Raw genomic sequence first — 12,848 nt, forward strand, 5'->3', positions numbered from 1 at the left:
CAATGGTCTTTTGTAAATGTGGTTTCTTTTTATAATGGCTAAGCCTGAGGTGGAGCATTTCATCCAGCATTTTCTCTTCTCTCTTCATAATGGATTCTCACCCCTGCAGAGAGTGGCAGGACAATAAATACCCATTCTCTAGTGAGATGCCCTCATTTTGCAGATGCTAAGACTGGAGCCAGGAAGGGGAATGATGTGTCCATAGATTCCTTATCTGTAAGAATAACATGCCACAGGTGGTGTGAGAAGCCAAGCAAGATGTAGGTATTGTCTCCTATCAGATAGGAAATTCCCATCACCTGCCCTCCCCTCTGTTGAACCAATTCCATGCAGAAGGTTCTATCTTTATGAAGCTTCTTTGAGAGTTTGCATGGAATAATGGGGAATCAGAGTCACCTTAAATCCCACATCCTAAACTTAACTGTTTGACCTTAGGTAAGTCAACCTTTATGAGTCTATCACTTCACTTTTAGGCTGGAGATCATTCATTCTTTCTCATGATTATTTGAGGTAATGCACATAAAAGGTCAGGAATATAACAGATTATAAACATCTTTAGCTTCCCTCCTTCATTCTTCTGAACCTTCTCAGATAGGAGACCTGGAGACCCACCTCTCTCTCTGCTGTTCTCTAAGGAAGAAAACCCAAAGCCCAGGCTCTAGTCATTTCTCATACAATTCCACAAATCACACATTTATCAAATGCACTCAGGCTAGATCCAAAGTGCAGAAACAGGCACAGGAATGATGCTGGCCTCACATCTTGGTATTTAACCTCTTCATCAATAGGTTGTTATGTTTAAATGAGATTCTACATAGCAATCATGTATTTTTATTGACTATAGCATTTTTCTCATGCACCTGCTGCCCTTTGACTGTAGCACTTTTCCTTTCCTCCTGATCTACCTAACAATTTCAGGAGGGACTCAGGACCACAGGATGCCCAAATCTAGCTGTGGTAGCTGAAGTAGAGACCCCAGTGAGGGATCACTTATGAGAGGCAAACTATAGTGAGTCAGTCTATTGGAAAACTCTTGACTCTTGTTCAGTCTTTAGAAATCCTGCCAGAATTTCAGAGGGAGAAGTCCAGGGTGTGTGCTTGGGGGTTAGAGTAGGGTGGTACTGTTTCTCTCTAGCCAAACCCAATAAGGTGAATTTTCCATAGTGAGGGTTCTCAGAATTGCTTGAGTATAACAGATCTCCTTGGCCCTTGGCCCCTTTTATTTTCACCCAGTGTTTTCTAGGCCCTAAAATTCCAAAGGAATAATTTGGCTTTTCCTGAAGGTTTTGTGACAAGATAGAAGAAGAAGATTATATCATAAGTAGACCAAAATAACCCAAAGATGACATTCACATTAATATTTTTCTTTCTACAACCACTGACACATCTCTCTAGTCTTCTTTTGTCCTTCCCCTATCCCTTCTCTCTAGACTGTTCATACTTCTCTCTCTCTCTCTCTCTCTCTCTCTCTCTCTCTCTGTCTCTCTCTCTCTCTCTCTCTCTCTCACACACACACACACACACACACACACACACACACACACACACCTTTTCCCCACCCCACTCAGGAAGACAAAGCTGGAGCAATAGAGTCCAGGAAAACAAAACCAACACCAATACTTGCCCTTCAAGCATGTCCTCGGGAAGCCTCAGTTCATCCCTATGAACTACAAATGAGAATTATCTACCCAAGACCTGAGACACCTGAGTTGACCTTAGCTCAAATCTGATGCTCCAGAGCAATTGTATCTCACAAAGGGATAGGAGGAATTTTAAAATCATGAGTCAGAGAAAGAGGAAAATGTTTCTGGAGACAGGGTTACAAATAAAGAGAATAAAGCTCTATTAGAGCTTTCTCTGATGGGTTTTCAATGTAGTGTTGAAAGGGGGGGTGAAGAGGGCTAGCAAAAATTAACCATCTGTGATACCAGTCATGGTACTATGGTGCTGTGTACCAGTCATAAGGCTGTGTATGTTGACATGAGTTCATAATGAGATGATAGAATCAAAGCCTGGCATGTATTACACACTAAATAAATAGTGATCATCATTATTACCCTTACTCAAGAAATGAAGCAGTATAATCCCAGAAGGGTTGAATAAAGAACCCAAGGCCCCACAGAATTGCAGCTGAGTTCTAACTCCAAAGCTCATGGCATTCCCATGACACCATTTTGAATCTTGTCAATGACATAGGGTGAGATTCTGTGAGTCAGAGTCTCCTATCTCCTATTTGTTAACCCCTTCTCATGACTCTATTCCAATAATAGTCAATAATAGAATATTTAGAGCATGATGGGTCTTTTGTTTCTCTTTGTCAGTGTCCAGGCTAAGTCCTGGGATCTGTAGCAGACCTGGTGCCTCAAGGAGCCCTCAGCTTTTTACACTACTATAATATACTGAAGTTAATAAACCAAGAAATTAGTTTTCCTTCAAGGTTATCTATTCTAGTGTCATCTTTAGTCCATCAGCATCTCTTTCTATTCAACATTCTTTGCTTGAGAAGGAAATAGAAGTCAAAAATCAGAAAAGAAGTCTGAGGCACTTATAATTCTGATCTTCTTCTTTGCACAATCTTAATATTTTATTAATATTAATATATATGAATGGGGGCTGGAAACTATGGAGAGAGCAGGGTCATGAATCCTCTAACAGAAAATCCATATGATGTGGGAACCAGATGGCAGAAGAGAAAGCAAGGGCCTACTACCTTTTCTTCTGCAGGATTAGTTAGGATAGGTCAGGCTTAGCTGCAATAACAAATTAATACCCAAGTATCAGTAGCTTAATATCAGAAAGTTTTCTTTGTTGTTATGCCATCTAGAATATATGTGGCCTCAAAAGATGCCATATTAGGGAAGAGAAAGTATGGGGATAGTAACCTGGATCTTGAATACCTCACTTGGAAATGACTCTAGTCACTTCTGCTTACATGGCTCTGATGAAGCTTGGATTCTTCTGTGTGACTAAGAAGGAGTGATAGGCCAGGCACAAGTAAACACTAGTCATCTCTACACAATATTATGAGCTCTTTTCCTGTTTCCACTTCCCTTTGTGTCCTGCTGAGACCCATGATCCATCGCTCGTCTTCTGCTACTGTACCCACTAGAGAGACGTCTTCCCATCCCAACACCTATGCAGCTGTGTCTGCCCTTCATAGCTAAGCACTCCTACCCAGCAGAGTTGGAGCCCTAGGTAGTAGAGTGGGGAGGCTCCTCTGGGCCTGTCAACCAAACTAAGGCTTTAACTGTTTTTTTTTTAATTGATTTAATCCTTAAAATAACTTCATGAGATACTTATTAGTATTCCCATTTTATGGGTAGGGAATTGAAACTCATAAGTGTAATTTTCCAAATGACACAGCTGGTAGGTAAATACTAAACCAGAATTTCATTTCTTCATTTAATTTTCCATAAACATATATTGAGTGCAACTTAGTATTGACAGTGGCCTCTTGTCCCATAGAGGTTAAGAAATTTGTCTTTGGATTTGGACAGTCTTTGAATCTAGGCTGGAAGAGGCACTTAACTGCTCTGTGTCTTGGTTTCCCCATCTGTAAAACCATGACAATAGCACCACTTGCTTTGTGGGACTGATGTAAGAATTCAATGGGCTAATGCATATAAAGTGCTTAGTGCAATGCCAAGCTTATAATAAGCACTCAACAGGTAGCTAGTGGAACAACAAAAAGATAAATTATATCAATATAGCATGATAAGGGCTGTGATGAAGGTAAATCTAGGATACTGTGGGAGCAGAGAAGGGAAACATAAATCACTTTAGGGTGTGCATTCTCAGGTACGTGGTTACTGAGACAAGTTTTAAAAGAGTGACAGTTACCATATTGAACAAGGCTGGAGAGTAAGGCAGGGAGGTCTTCTGAGTTGAGGAAGTAGCATGTGCAGATCATTGGAGGCAAGAAAGCATGCCACTGAACTTGAATGGGTCAAAGCAAACAGACAGATGCCAGTGTGACCAGAGGGCAAGAGTGAACAGAGGTGGAGGCTGAAGTGGCAAGCAAGGCCAGGACACCAAGGACTCAGCATAGCCCCATAATATATGTGATATATATATATATATATATATATATATATATATATATATATATATGATATATATGATATATGTGATATATATACATATATATGTATATATGTATATATATCACATATATGTATATATATACATATATACGTGTATATACATGATATATATATACACACACATATGTATATATGTGTGTATATATATACATATATATGTATATATGTATATGTGTGTATGTATATATGTATATGTGTGTATGTATATATACATATATATACATATATACATATATACATAGAGAGAGAGAGAGAGAGAGAGAGAGAGAGAGACATAGTCCTGAGACTGTGGGAGCCCTCTTGGAGGTGCTTAAGCAAACCTTCTTTGTCCGAAGGCCACCCTAGTTATAGCTTAGAAGATGGATCAGAGATGGGGTTTCAGAGCACAGACAAGGTGGGAGCATGGGAGAACAGGTAGAAGCCACTGAAATGGGACAAGTAAGAACATTTGACTCATGTCTTCTCAAGCTTTCTGTTTCTTTTTCTGACATGCATGCAAGCCATATCCTGCCTACCTCAAAGGTGGGGGAAAATTAATAAAAATAGCCACTTAGACTAGGGGTTGGCAGACTTTCTGTAAAGGGCCAGATAGTAGGTATTTTCAGTTTTGCAAGGCCTGTGGTGTCTGTCACACCTACGTAGCTTTGTCATTGCAGCACAGAAAGCAGTGAAATAAATATAAAATGAGAGTGTGACTATGTTCCAATAAAACTTTATTTCTGGACATTGAAATGTGGATTTTGTATAATTTTTGTACACCATAAAGTATTACTCTTCTTTTTGTTTCTTTGTCCTCCAACCATTTAAAAATATAAAAACCATTCCTAGCACATGGCCACACAGGGAACCGTGGGAAGCTGGATTTGACCCATGAGCCATAGTTTACTGACCTCTTAGTATGTGCTTTGAAAATGGCACAGTTCTTCATACCTTAAAGGGAGGAATATTATGATGACATCTAAGTGGTAGTTACATTTTATAGTATTTCATGACCTCGATCAAGCTTGGTATTTGTGTGAATTTTTGAAATTATGTATTTCCTATTTACCAGTTGGTGTGGAACACCCTACCTCTCTCTCCATTTGCATAAGGGCTTTATACAGTTTTGTTGATGAATCAGTAGAGGAACATGCAGCCTTTTACCAAGCATAAGACACCTTACTGCCTTTTGTATCATTTTCTTTATAGAGACAAGTGGTTGGTTTCAGAGGGCAGGAGCATTAGTCATGCAAACCAGGGTTGGAATACTGCATCTGCCAGTTGCTAGTTGTGTGATCTTGAGCAAGTTACAGTAGTTCTCTGGTTCATGTATTCACTCGTCCATTTATCCAACAAATATTCACAGAGTACCTACTACATGCAGGGTATGAGATTGCCTAGTAAATGGAACGCTGTGACTACCTTCAAGGAATTTACAGAATCAAGGAGAAGTCAGCCATTAATAACACGGGAAGGTTATCACTGTATAAAGGGAACACTAGGGTGTGATGGGAAAACAGAGCGGGCCATCTTCTCCATACACGGTGAGATGCTCAAGACTCCCAATAAAGGAATTCCAAACTGATTTCCTGAAGGATGAACAGTTGCCAGCCAGGTAAAGGGGCAGGAAGTGAGTGCATTCCACACGAGGTGATGAGGCTGGGTAAGGCCTACAGATAAGAAGGTAGGGGGCTGTTGATAACAGAGAAGATTTCATTGCCCTTTGGGCAGAGAGTGTGGACCAACAGGCAAGGATCTGTCGTTGAGGGTCTGTGAGCTGGTGGAGGGGATTTGACATTTACCTTTCTCATGCCCTTCAGCTGAAGGGTGGAGAGTGGATTGATAGGGGGCAAGACCGGAGACAGGAAGACCAACAGGAGGCTGCTTAGGTAATCCCCAGTGAAATATGAGGGTGGCTTCAACCAAGAGGAAATGAAATTGGAGAGAAGGAGGAGGAGGCTTCCAGAACCTTCCTGGAATATAATAACTAAGGCATGCTGAGTAATTAGAAGTGGGAGGTCAGTAAAAAGGAGGGGTAAAGGATGACTCCCAGATTGCTAGACCGAAGCGCTACGTGGGTGGGGCCACCATTTACTAAGAAAGCAGAGACTGGGAGAGAAGACACCAAGTGGAAAGATGATGTGTTCATTTGTAATAATACTGACCTTTCTGGGATGCCCTCAGTCTCAGAAACATTGTGTGTGAGGTACCTGGCATGTCGTGGGGCCTTGATAAATGCTGAATCTTATTCTTGTTTCATTTTTAAAAATCTTTTCCGGGCCTTGTTGTGTTAGATCACGATGTTCTTTTGCTGTTTAGTGTGAGCTCTTCAGAGCCACAAGAACTATGGTTTTGTTCACCGTGCCACACGTTTTCATGTGTGTTTCTTTCTCTCCTTCTCTTCTGCATGCTGCCTGGGGACTGGCTTCCTTGTGGTCAGCACCAATGGGCAGCGCCCAGGTGACCCCGGGGACTCCACTCTGCCTCCTCACCACAGGTGACCATCAGAGCCCTGGGCGGGTGGGAAGGGATTGAGAGTGGCCCATGCTCAGGGCATCCTCCAGGCCAGGTGCCCCAGAGAGGAACTGGCAGTCCCTCCACCCCACCCATCCATCTGCCCACCTATTCTTCCAGCCACCCACCCATTCACCCATCCACCCATCTCTCCATCCCTCCTTTCATATGCATCTATCCACTCATCCATTCTAATGCTTACTACTAAGTACCTGCTGTGTGCCAGGCGCTGTTGCAGGCATTGAGGCATACAACGATGAGGCAAAAAAGACATGTTCCTGTGACTTTCTGGGAAGGGAAAGAGCCACACAAATCAATGTACAACTGTAACCATGAGTAGTGCCACAAACGAGAGGTATGTGGTGTTCAAAATAGACAGACACATATACCTGGAGCAAAGGGAGTGTGTCCCCAGGAAGTGACAACTTAGCTGTGGTCTGAGGTTAGGGAAGAAGTTGACCTATTACGTCTGTGCTTAGGAAGTAAGTAGATCAGGCTGTGATCCCAGGCCTACCATTTGTCCCAGACAGGCCCTTTATTTTTTTTTAACGTTTATTTATTTATTTTTGAGAGAGAGAGAGAGAGAGCAAGCACGCATGCACACACACAAATCGGGGAGGGGCAGAGAGAGAGGGAGACACAGAATCTGAAGTGGGCTCCAGGCTCCAAGCTCCAAGCTCCAAGCTCCAAGCTCCAAGCTCCAAGCTGTCAGTGTAGAACCCGATGCAGGGCTTAAATCCACAAACTGTGAGATCATGACCTGAGCCAAAGTTGGATGCTTAACTGACTGAGCCACCCAGGCACCCCTGGGACAACCCCTTTCAGTGTGATGATCTCAACTTCTCCTATGTGTGAAGCAGAAGTAATCATGGTTACCTCTTAGGGGGTGCCATTTTCTCGCAGTCTCTGCACAGGCAGCGTCTTCTGGAGGTGTACTCCAAAACCATACAAGATGGCGAGTGTAAGAAGGGCTGGTATGGGAGTGCCCAGTCCAGAGTAGGTATATGTTTGAAGTAAATACCAGCCCCTTCCATTGAATACACTGCAGTTTGATCTCATGTCGCATAAACATCCATTGCTCTTCAGAGACTGGGCTGCAGAGCCCATCTGTGTCAGAGGCTAATGCCCATTTCAGGGTCTGATAGACAAGGGATGCTGCTGACCTAGAGATTCTACCTCAGGGGCTCATTCTTGTCATTACAGTCGTTGACGATTTCAAATCTTTTGCTGTCACCTCTCTCAGAGTTGTTGCTCAGACAATGGCCTCCTCTCTACTGGTCCCTGACTGGCTAGTTTGTCATAGGGGGAAAGGGGGTGTGGCAGGCAGTCATGACAGGAGTCTGGCCATCCAGTACCTCACAATCCTCTACTGTCCACCCCCTTTCCCAAATTCAGAAATATCACTGCTGGGGCACCTGGGTGGCTCAGTTGGTTAAGCATCCAACTCCTGATTTTGGCTTAGATTGTGATCTCATGGTTCCTCAGTTCAAGCCCCATGTCAGGCTTTGTGCTGACAATGCAGAGCCTGCTTAGAATTCTCTCTCTCCCTCTCTCTCTCTCTCTGCCCCTCCCCCACTCATGTTCTCCCTCCTTCCCTCCCTCCCTCTCTCTCTCTCTCTCTCTCTCTCTCTCTCTCTCTCTCTCTCTCTCCACACACACACACACACACACTCTCTCTCTCAAGATAAATAAATAAACATTAATAAAAAAAGAAATAGCACTGCTAATGAATGTCTCTGGGTTCTCTAGACACAGAGCCTGAGATAGGGATTCTTGTGCAGATCATTCATGGAGGAGTATTCTCAGAAGAAAGTGAGGAAGACAGGGTAGGGCAGGGAAGAAACTAAGGGAGGATGTGGAGGCCTGTGTCAGCCTGAGCCCACAGGAGCCTCTGGAGTGTGGGAGCTGCCCCCACCTTGAAGTAAGGGGCCAGCAGTTGTGCCACTGTGTCAGCCAGCCATTGGCCACGGGCTCCCGTGTGAGTGCACAGCCTCCTGGAGAGGCAGCTCACCTCTGCCTTACGGCACTTCTGCCGAGAAGGAGGTATCTGTGAGCCTTTAGCAGCCAGCCCGCTTGGCAGATAGAGATGAGGTGCACCAGCCCTGGAGAGGAGATCTGGGCAGACCCTCCATGTAGCATTCGCTACAGCCCAGCCCAGCTTTCCTCCATAGCTATCTCCATAGCTCAGCGTGTCACTGCCCACGCCCCAGGAGTGTCCTCCTAGCCACTCATTACCTGTGTGACTTTAAGCAAGTTGCATAGGCTTTTTTCACTGGCAAATCTAATTGTCACACTTCACAGTCATTTTACCGATGACTATTAGGGGACCCTGGAGAGTGCCCTGCTCCACAGCAGCACATAGTAGGCCTTCAGGAAATGTCAGTCTCCTACTATCCCCCCATCATAGGCCCACCAGCCTCGCCCTCACCCTCACCCCCAGGGCTGTGTGGTCAGAGTGAGGGGCCAGTGACTCCACCCCCATGCCCACACCCACTTTACTGAGAAACCGTGCTTCTCCAGAGCAGGTGAGGGAGCTCCATTTCCACTGGGCCATTGTTCTCTGGGATCTATTCAAGTCGAGCAGCCTGATAATGTTTTCTTTAAACAGAGCCAATTCTGTATCAGGCACATTTGTTCTTACCTCTTGCCTCTGAGGTGTCTGAATGTTCCTCCTCTGACAGGTTTATTTCAACGTGTTCCATTGGTTTCTCGGCCTCATTTGATGGGTGAGGTGCCTGCGAGTGTTTCTCTTTGAGCAGAATGTCCCTTTCAAAGGGTGTTTTTGTTAATGCTCTTCCCCTGGTAGCAATAAGGGCTGGTGTAAATAATAACTGTCGGATGTGAATGACGAGGAGTTTAGACCGTGAGCGCAGGCTGCCTCATTTCAGATCAGCAGCAGCTCAGAGAACTGTGGAGCCACGTTGTGTGTCAGGCACAGGCTGGCATTTGGAGTCGAGGCTGTGTTCAGCTCTCGGCTCTGCCCCAGTTCTGGCCTGGCAATGGTGGGCAAGCGATTTCTTTTCTCTGGGCTCCCTTCTTTTCCGGACAAGTGGGGATAGCAGTGCACCCCGCCATAGTTAATGGGGAGAGCGAAGTATGATAGCGGCCTTACCTTCCTTGCTCAGCTAACTCTGACTAGCTCTTCAGGTCTCTGACTTCCTGACCTCGCCTTCAGAGACTCTATGTTCAGGGACAGGGCTTGTCACCCTCGGCACTAGGGACACTTGGGGTGGGTAATTCTCTGTGGTGGGGGGCTGCCATGTGCGTGTTAGGATGGTCAGCGGCACCTCCGGCTTCTACCCACTAGATGCCAGTAGCACTTCGTCCCTCAATTATGACAGCCATCTATATCTCCAGACAGTCCCCCAGGTCCCCTTGAGGGACAGTAGCTCCCCCTCTTGAAATCCTTCAGAGCTGCACTGTTCAATAAACATAGAACTTGAACCATGTCTGTAACTTTACATTTTTACAGAAGTGTTTATTTTTGAGAGAGAGAGAGAGAGAGAGAGAGAGAGCGCGAGCCCATGCAAGAGCAGGGGAGAGGCAGTTGGGGGGGGGGTGGCGGGGACAGAGGATCCAAAGTAGGTTCTGTGCTGACAGCAGAGAGCCTGATATGGGGCTCGAACTCACAAACCATGGGATCATGACCTGAACCGAGGCACCCCTGTAATTTTACATTTTTTTAGAGTCACATTAAAAAAGAAAAAAATAACAGATGAAATTAATGTTACTAGGTATTATTTAACCCAATGCATATAAAACATCATTTTAACATGCAGTTATTATTTTAAAATTACTAGTGAAAGGTATTTTATGTTCTTTTTGCCCTAAGTCTTTGAAATCTGGTATACATTTTACACTTAGAGCACTTCTCAATTCAGATGCTACATTTCAAACAGTTAAAATGAAATATCACCCTAAAAAGATAAACATCGTGTTCAACAAGTAAACATATTTTAAACTAGTATAGTTTTAAAATAAAATTAGTTAAAATAAGTAATAAAATAAATTTAAAAACTCAGTTCCTCAGCCACACTAGCCACATTTCAGATGCTTGGTAACCACATGTGGCTTAGTGGCTACCATTCTGGACAGTGCAGATCTAGAGGTAAAAAAAATGTCTTGATCATCTTTGTGCCTAGTCAGTGAACAGAAGTGTATATTCACAGAGTAGTGGCTCAGGAAATGTTCAATTACTTGATTCAGATTTCACACACACACACACACACACACACACACACACACACACACACACACATTTGACAATGTCTGGAAATGCATTTGGTTGTCACAAGTGGGTTTGAGGTTAGAGAACAGGGATGCTGGCCTTGAAAAAATAAGGTAAAATCTCTTGTGGCCAGTGTTGGATGTCTTTCTGTGGTTGACTTGAGGCTGCAGTGGACAGATGACTAGCTCACGTTTCACCTGAAGGACTTGGGGTGTCACAGGTCCACCATGAGAGAAAGAATGCCCCTTCTCTGCCCCTGCAGTAACTCAGCCACGCCTCCAGTCTGAAACGCTGGGTCCATTTGGAGGCTGGAGTGATGCACTAACTGCCTGAGCTGAGCCCCTGTCAGACTCCAGTTCACTACCTTGGCTCTTCCCAGTGCCCGCTGTCAGTCTGTCACAAGGAGAAGGGCTTTGAGACAAGCCCTCATATGGAGATTCTGTTCCTTAAAACTGGGGGAACTTGGGCAAATCATTCAGCCTTGCTGATCCCAGGTCCTCATCCATGAAATGATGTGGAAGAGTCCCACCCTTGGGACTCGTGGCAACGGTCATCAGAGAAAATGGATGCGTTTCTAGCATGGCTCCTGCTTAAGGGGGTGTCAGATACACCTCCCCTCTATTGTTCCTTTCTTTCCCGTTCACTTCATGTTGAAACCCTCTATTGTTGTTTACCTGGCAGTTTTTAAAATCAGAGCCTTGCCGCAGTAACAGGATTCAGGCCATAAAACACTTCTCTGAGATTGCTTTGCAACTGCCTCTAAAGCCACTTTCCCAGGGCCAGCTTATAAATTCTGGACTAGGTAGACTTTGAGCCCCTGGGACAAAAGTGTGTGGGCCCAGAGCAGATGGGGAGGCAGCGCAGCAGCCTCCTGAGGGCTCCGCTCGGTGCCTGGTGGCTTAGGCAGACTGGGACACCCTGGGGCCTCAGGGACCCCAGCAGGGATGCTATGCCCCCTGGCAAGGATTGAGGGATGGTATGAGAACAGGAGCTGGAAGCATTAGGACCAGATGTAGTGCTCTGGAAAAGGCTGAAACCCAAGCACCTACAGTGGCAGACTGTGCTTGGTGGACCCACAGCTGAGACAGCCTGCCAGGTTGGCTGGAGAGAGGCAGCAGCTCTTGGGGAGGCGGGGGTGGGTGGGGAGGAGGAGCTTCAGGGATGTCTAGCAACATGAGGAAAAGAACAATGAAACAAGCCAGGTGTGTTACAGACTTCCTTCATCCTGTGGCATGTGCAGAGGGCTTCACATCATTAATGCAGTTAAGCTTTCCACCAACTCTACCCCATAGGGTGCTATTAGCATCCTCATTTACAGATGAGGAAACTGAGGCTCTGATGATTGAAAATCACACAGCTCAGAAATGATAAAGCCAGGAACTGAACTTAGATTTCTCTGGAGAGTCTGTACTCTTACCCACCATGCTGTGTGCCCATGGTCAACATTAGTGGATACCGATTATGGGCCAAGAACCAGGAAATACCATAGCAAAGGGGCTCAGGACTGTGCTTCAAAACCACATAATGACTAGCCCTGGGACTTTGAGCCGCAGAGAGGTTACAATTGTCCCATTTCCTTATAGGCAAAATGGGGATACTAATAATAACTATTGTTAAGAGGAATAAATGAGATAATACATTTTGAGTGCTTAAACTTGTGCTGTTGCTTTTATTATTATCATAAACCCATTTTACAGATGAGGAAATTGAGGTCCAAATAGGAGGAAGCAGCCAAGCTCACCAATGGTGAGATTCAGGCAGGTGGCTGGACCAGATCTGTGGTTCCTGAGAAACATGGAGGGTGGGGGTGAAAGGTGAGAGCCCATGAGAGCCTCAGCCTAAAGTGACAAGCAGAATCTACAAATAAGGGCTCATTAGGGAGTTGGAATATAAGGTGGGAGGCTGGACACAGTAGCATGATAACCTCAGCTGCTGTGATGGACCAAGACAAGAGTTAGACAGAGAGCTGAGATGACACAATGCTGAGGTCCCTGAGCCTTTGACCTGGGTGTCCTCTGGTGCCC

At 44.9% G+C, this 12,848-nt stretch overlaps 1 protein-coding gene and 1 long non-coding RNA gene across 15 annotated transcripts in view; one reads left to right on the forward strand and one right to left on the reverse strand.

Annotated features, from left to right (window-relative positions):
• PTPRT (protein tyrosine phosphatase receptor type T) overlaps positions 1-12,848 on the forward strand; it is a 1,064,810-nt gene that overhangs the window by 861,069 nt on the left and 190,893 nt on the right. For 8 of the 14 annotated variants that reach the window (XM_023251232.2, XM_023251237.2, XM_023251233.2 and 5 more), the window contains exon 14: positions 6,523-6,579. The exons of the other annotated variants lie outside the window; for them this stretch is intronic. In XM_023251232.2, coding sequence (XP_023107000.1) covers positions 6,523-6,579 — 57 coding nt within the window. The remainder of the gene's footprint in view (positions 1-6,522; positions 6,580-12,848) is intronic. 14 annotated transcript variants of the gene reach the window in all.
• LOC123384305 lies at positions 5,174-7,970 on the reverse strand. The gene is made up of 3 exons (XR_006595173.1): positions 7,473-7,970; positions 6,809-6,884; positions 5,174-6,594 (listed from the first exon to the last, which is right to left on the reverse strand). It is a non-coding gene; the product is annotated as an uncharacterized LOC123384305 (long non-coding RNA).

Source organism: Felis catus, chromosome A3 (genome assembly GCF_018350175.1).
Source record: "Felis catus isolate Fca126 chromosome A3, F.catus_Fca126_mat1.0, whole genome shotgun sequence".
NCBI classification, from domain to species: domain Eukaryota; kingdom Metazoa; phylum Chordata; class Mammalia; order Carnivora; family Felidae; genus Felis; species Felis catus.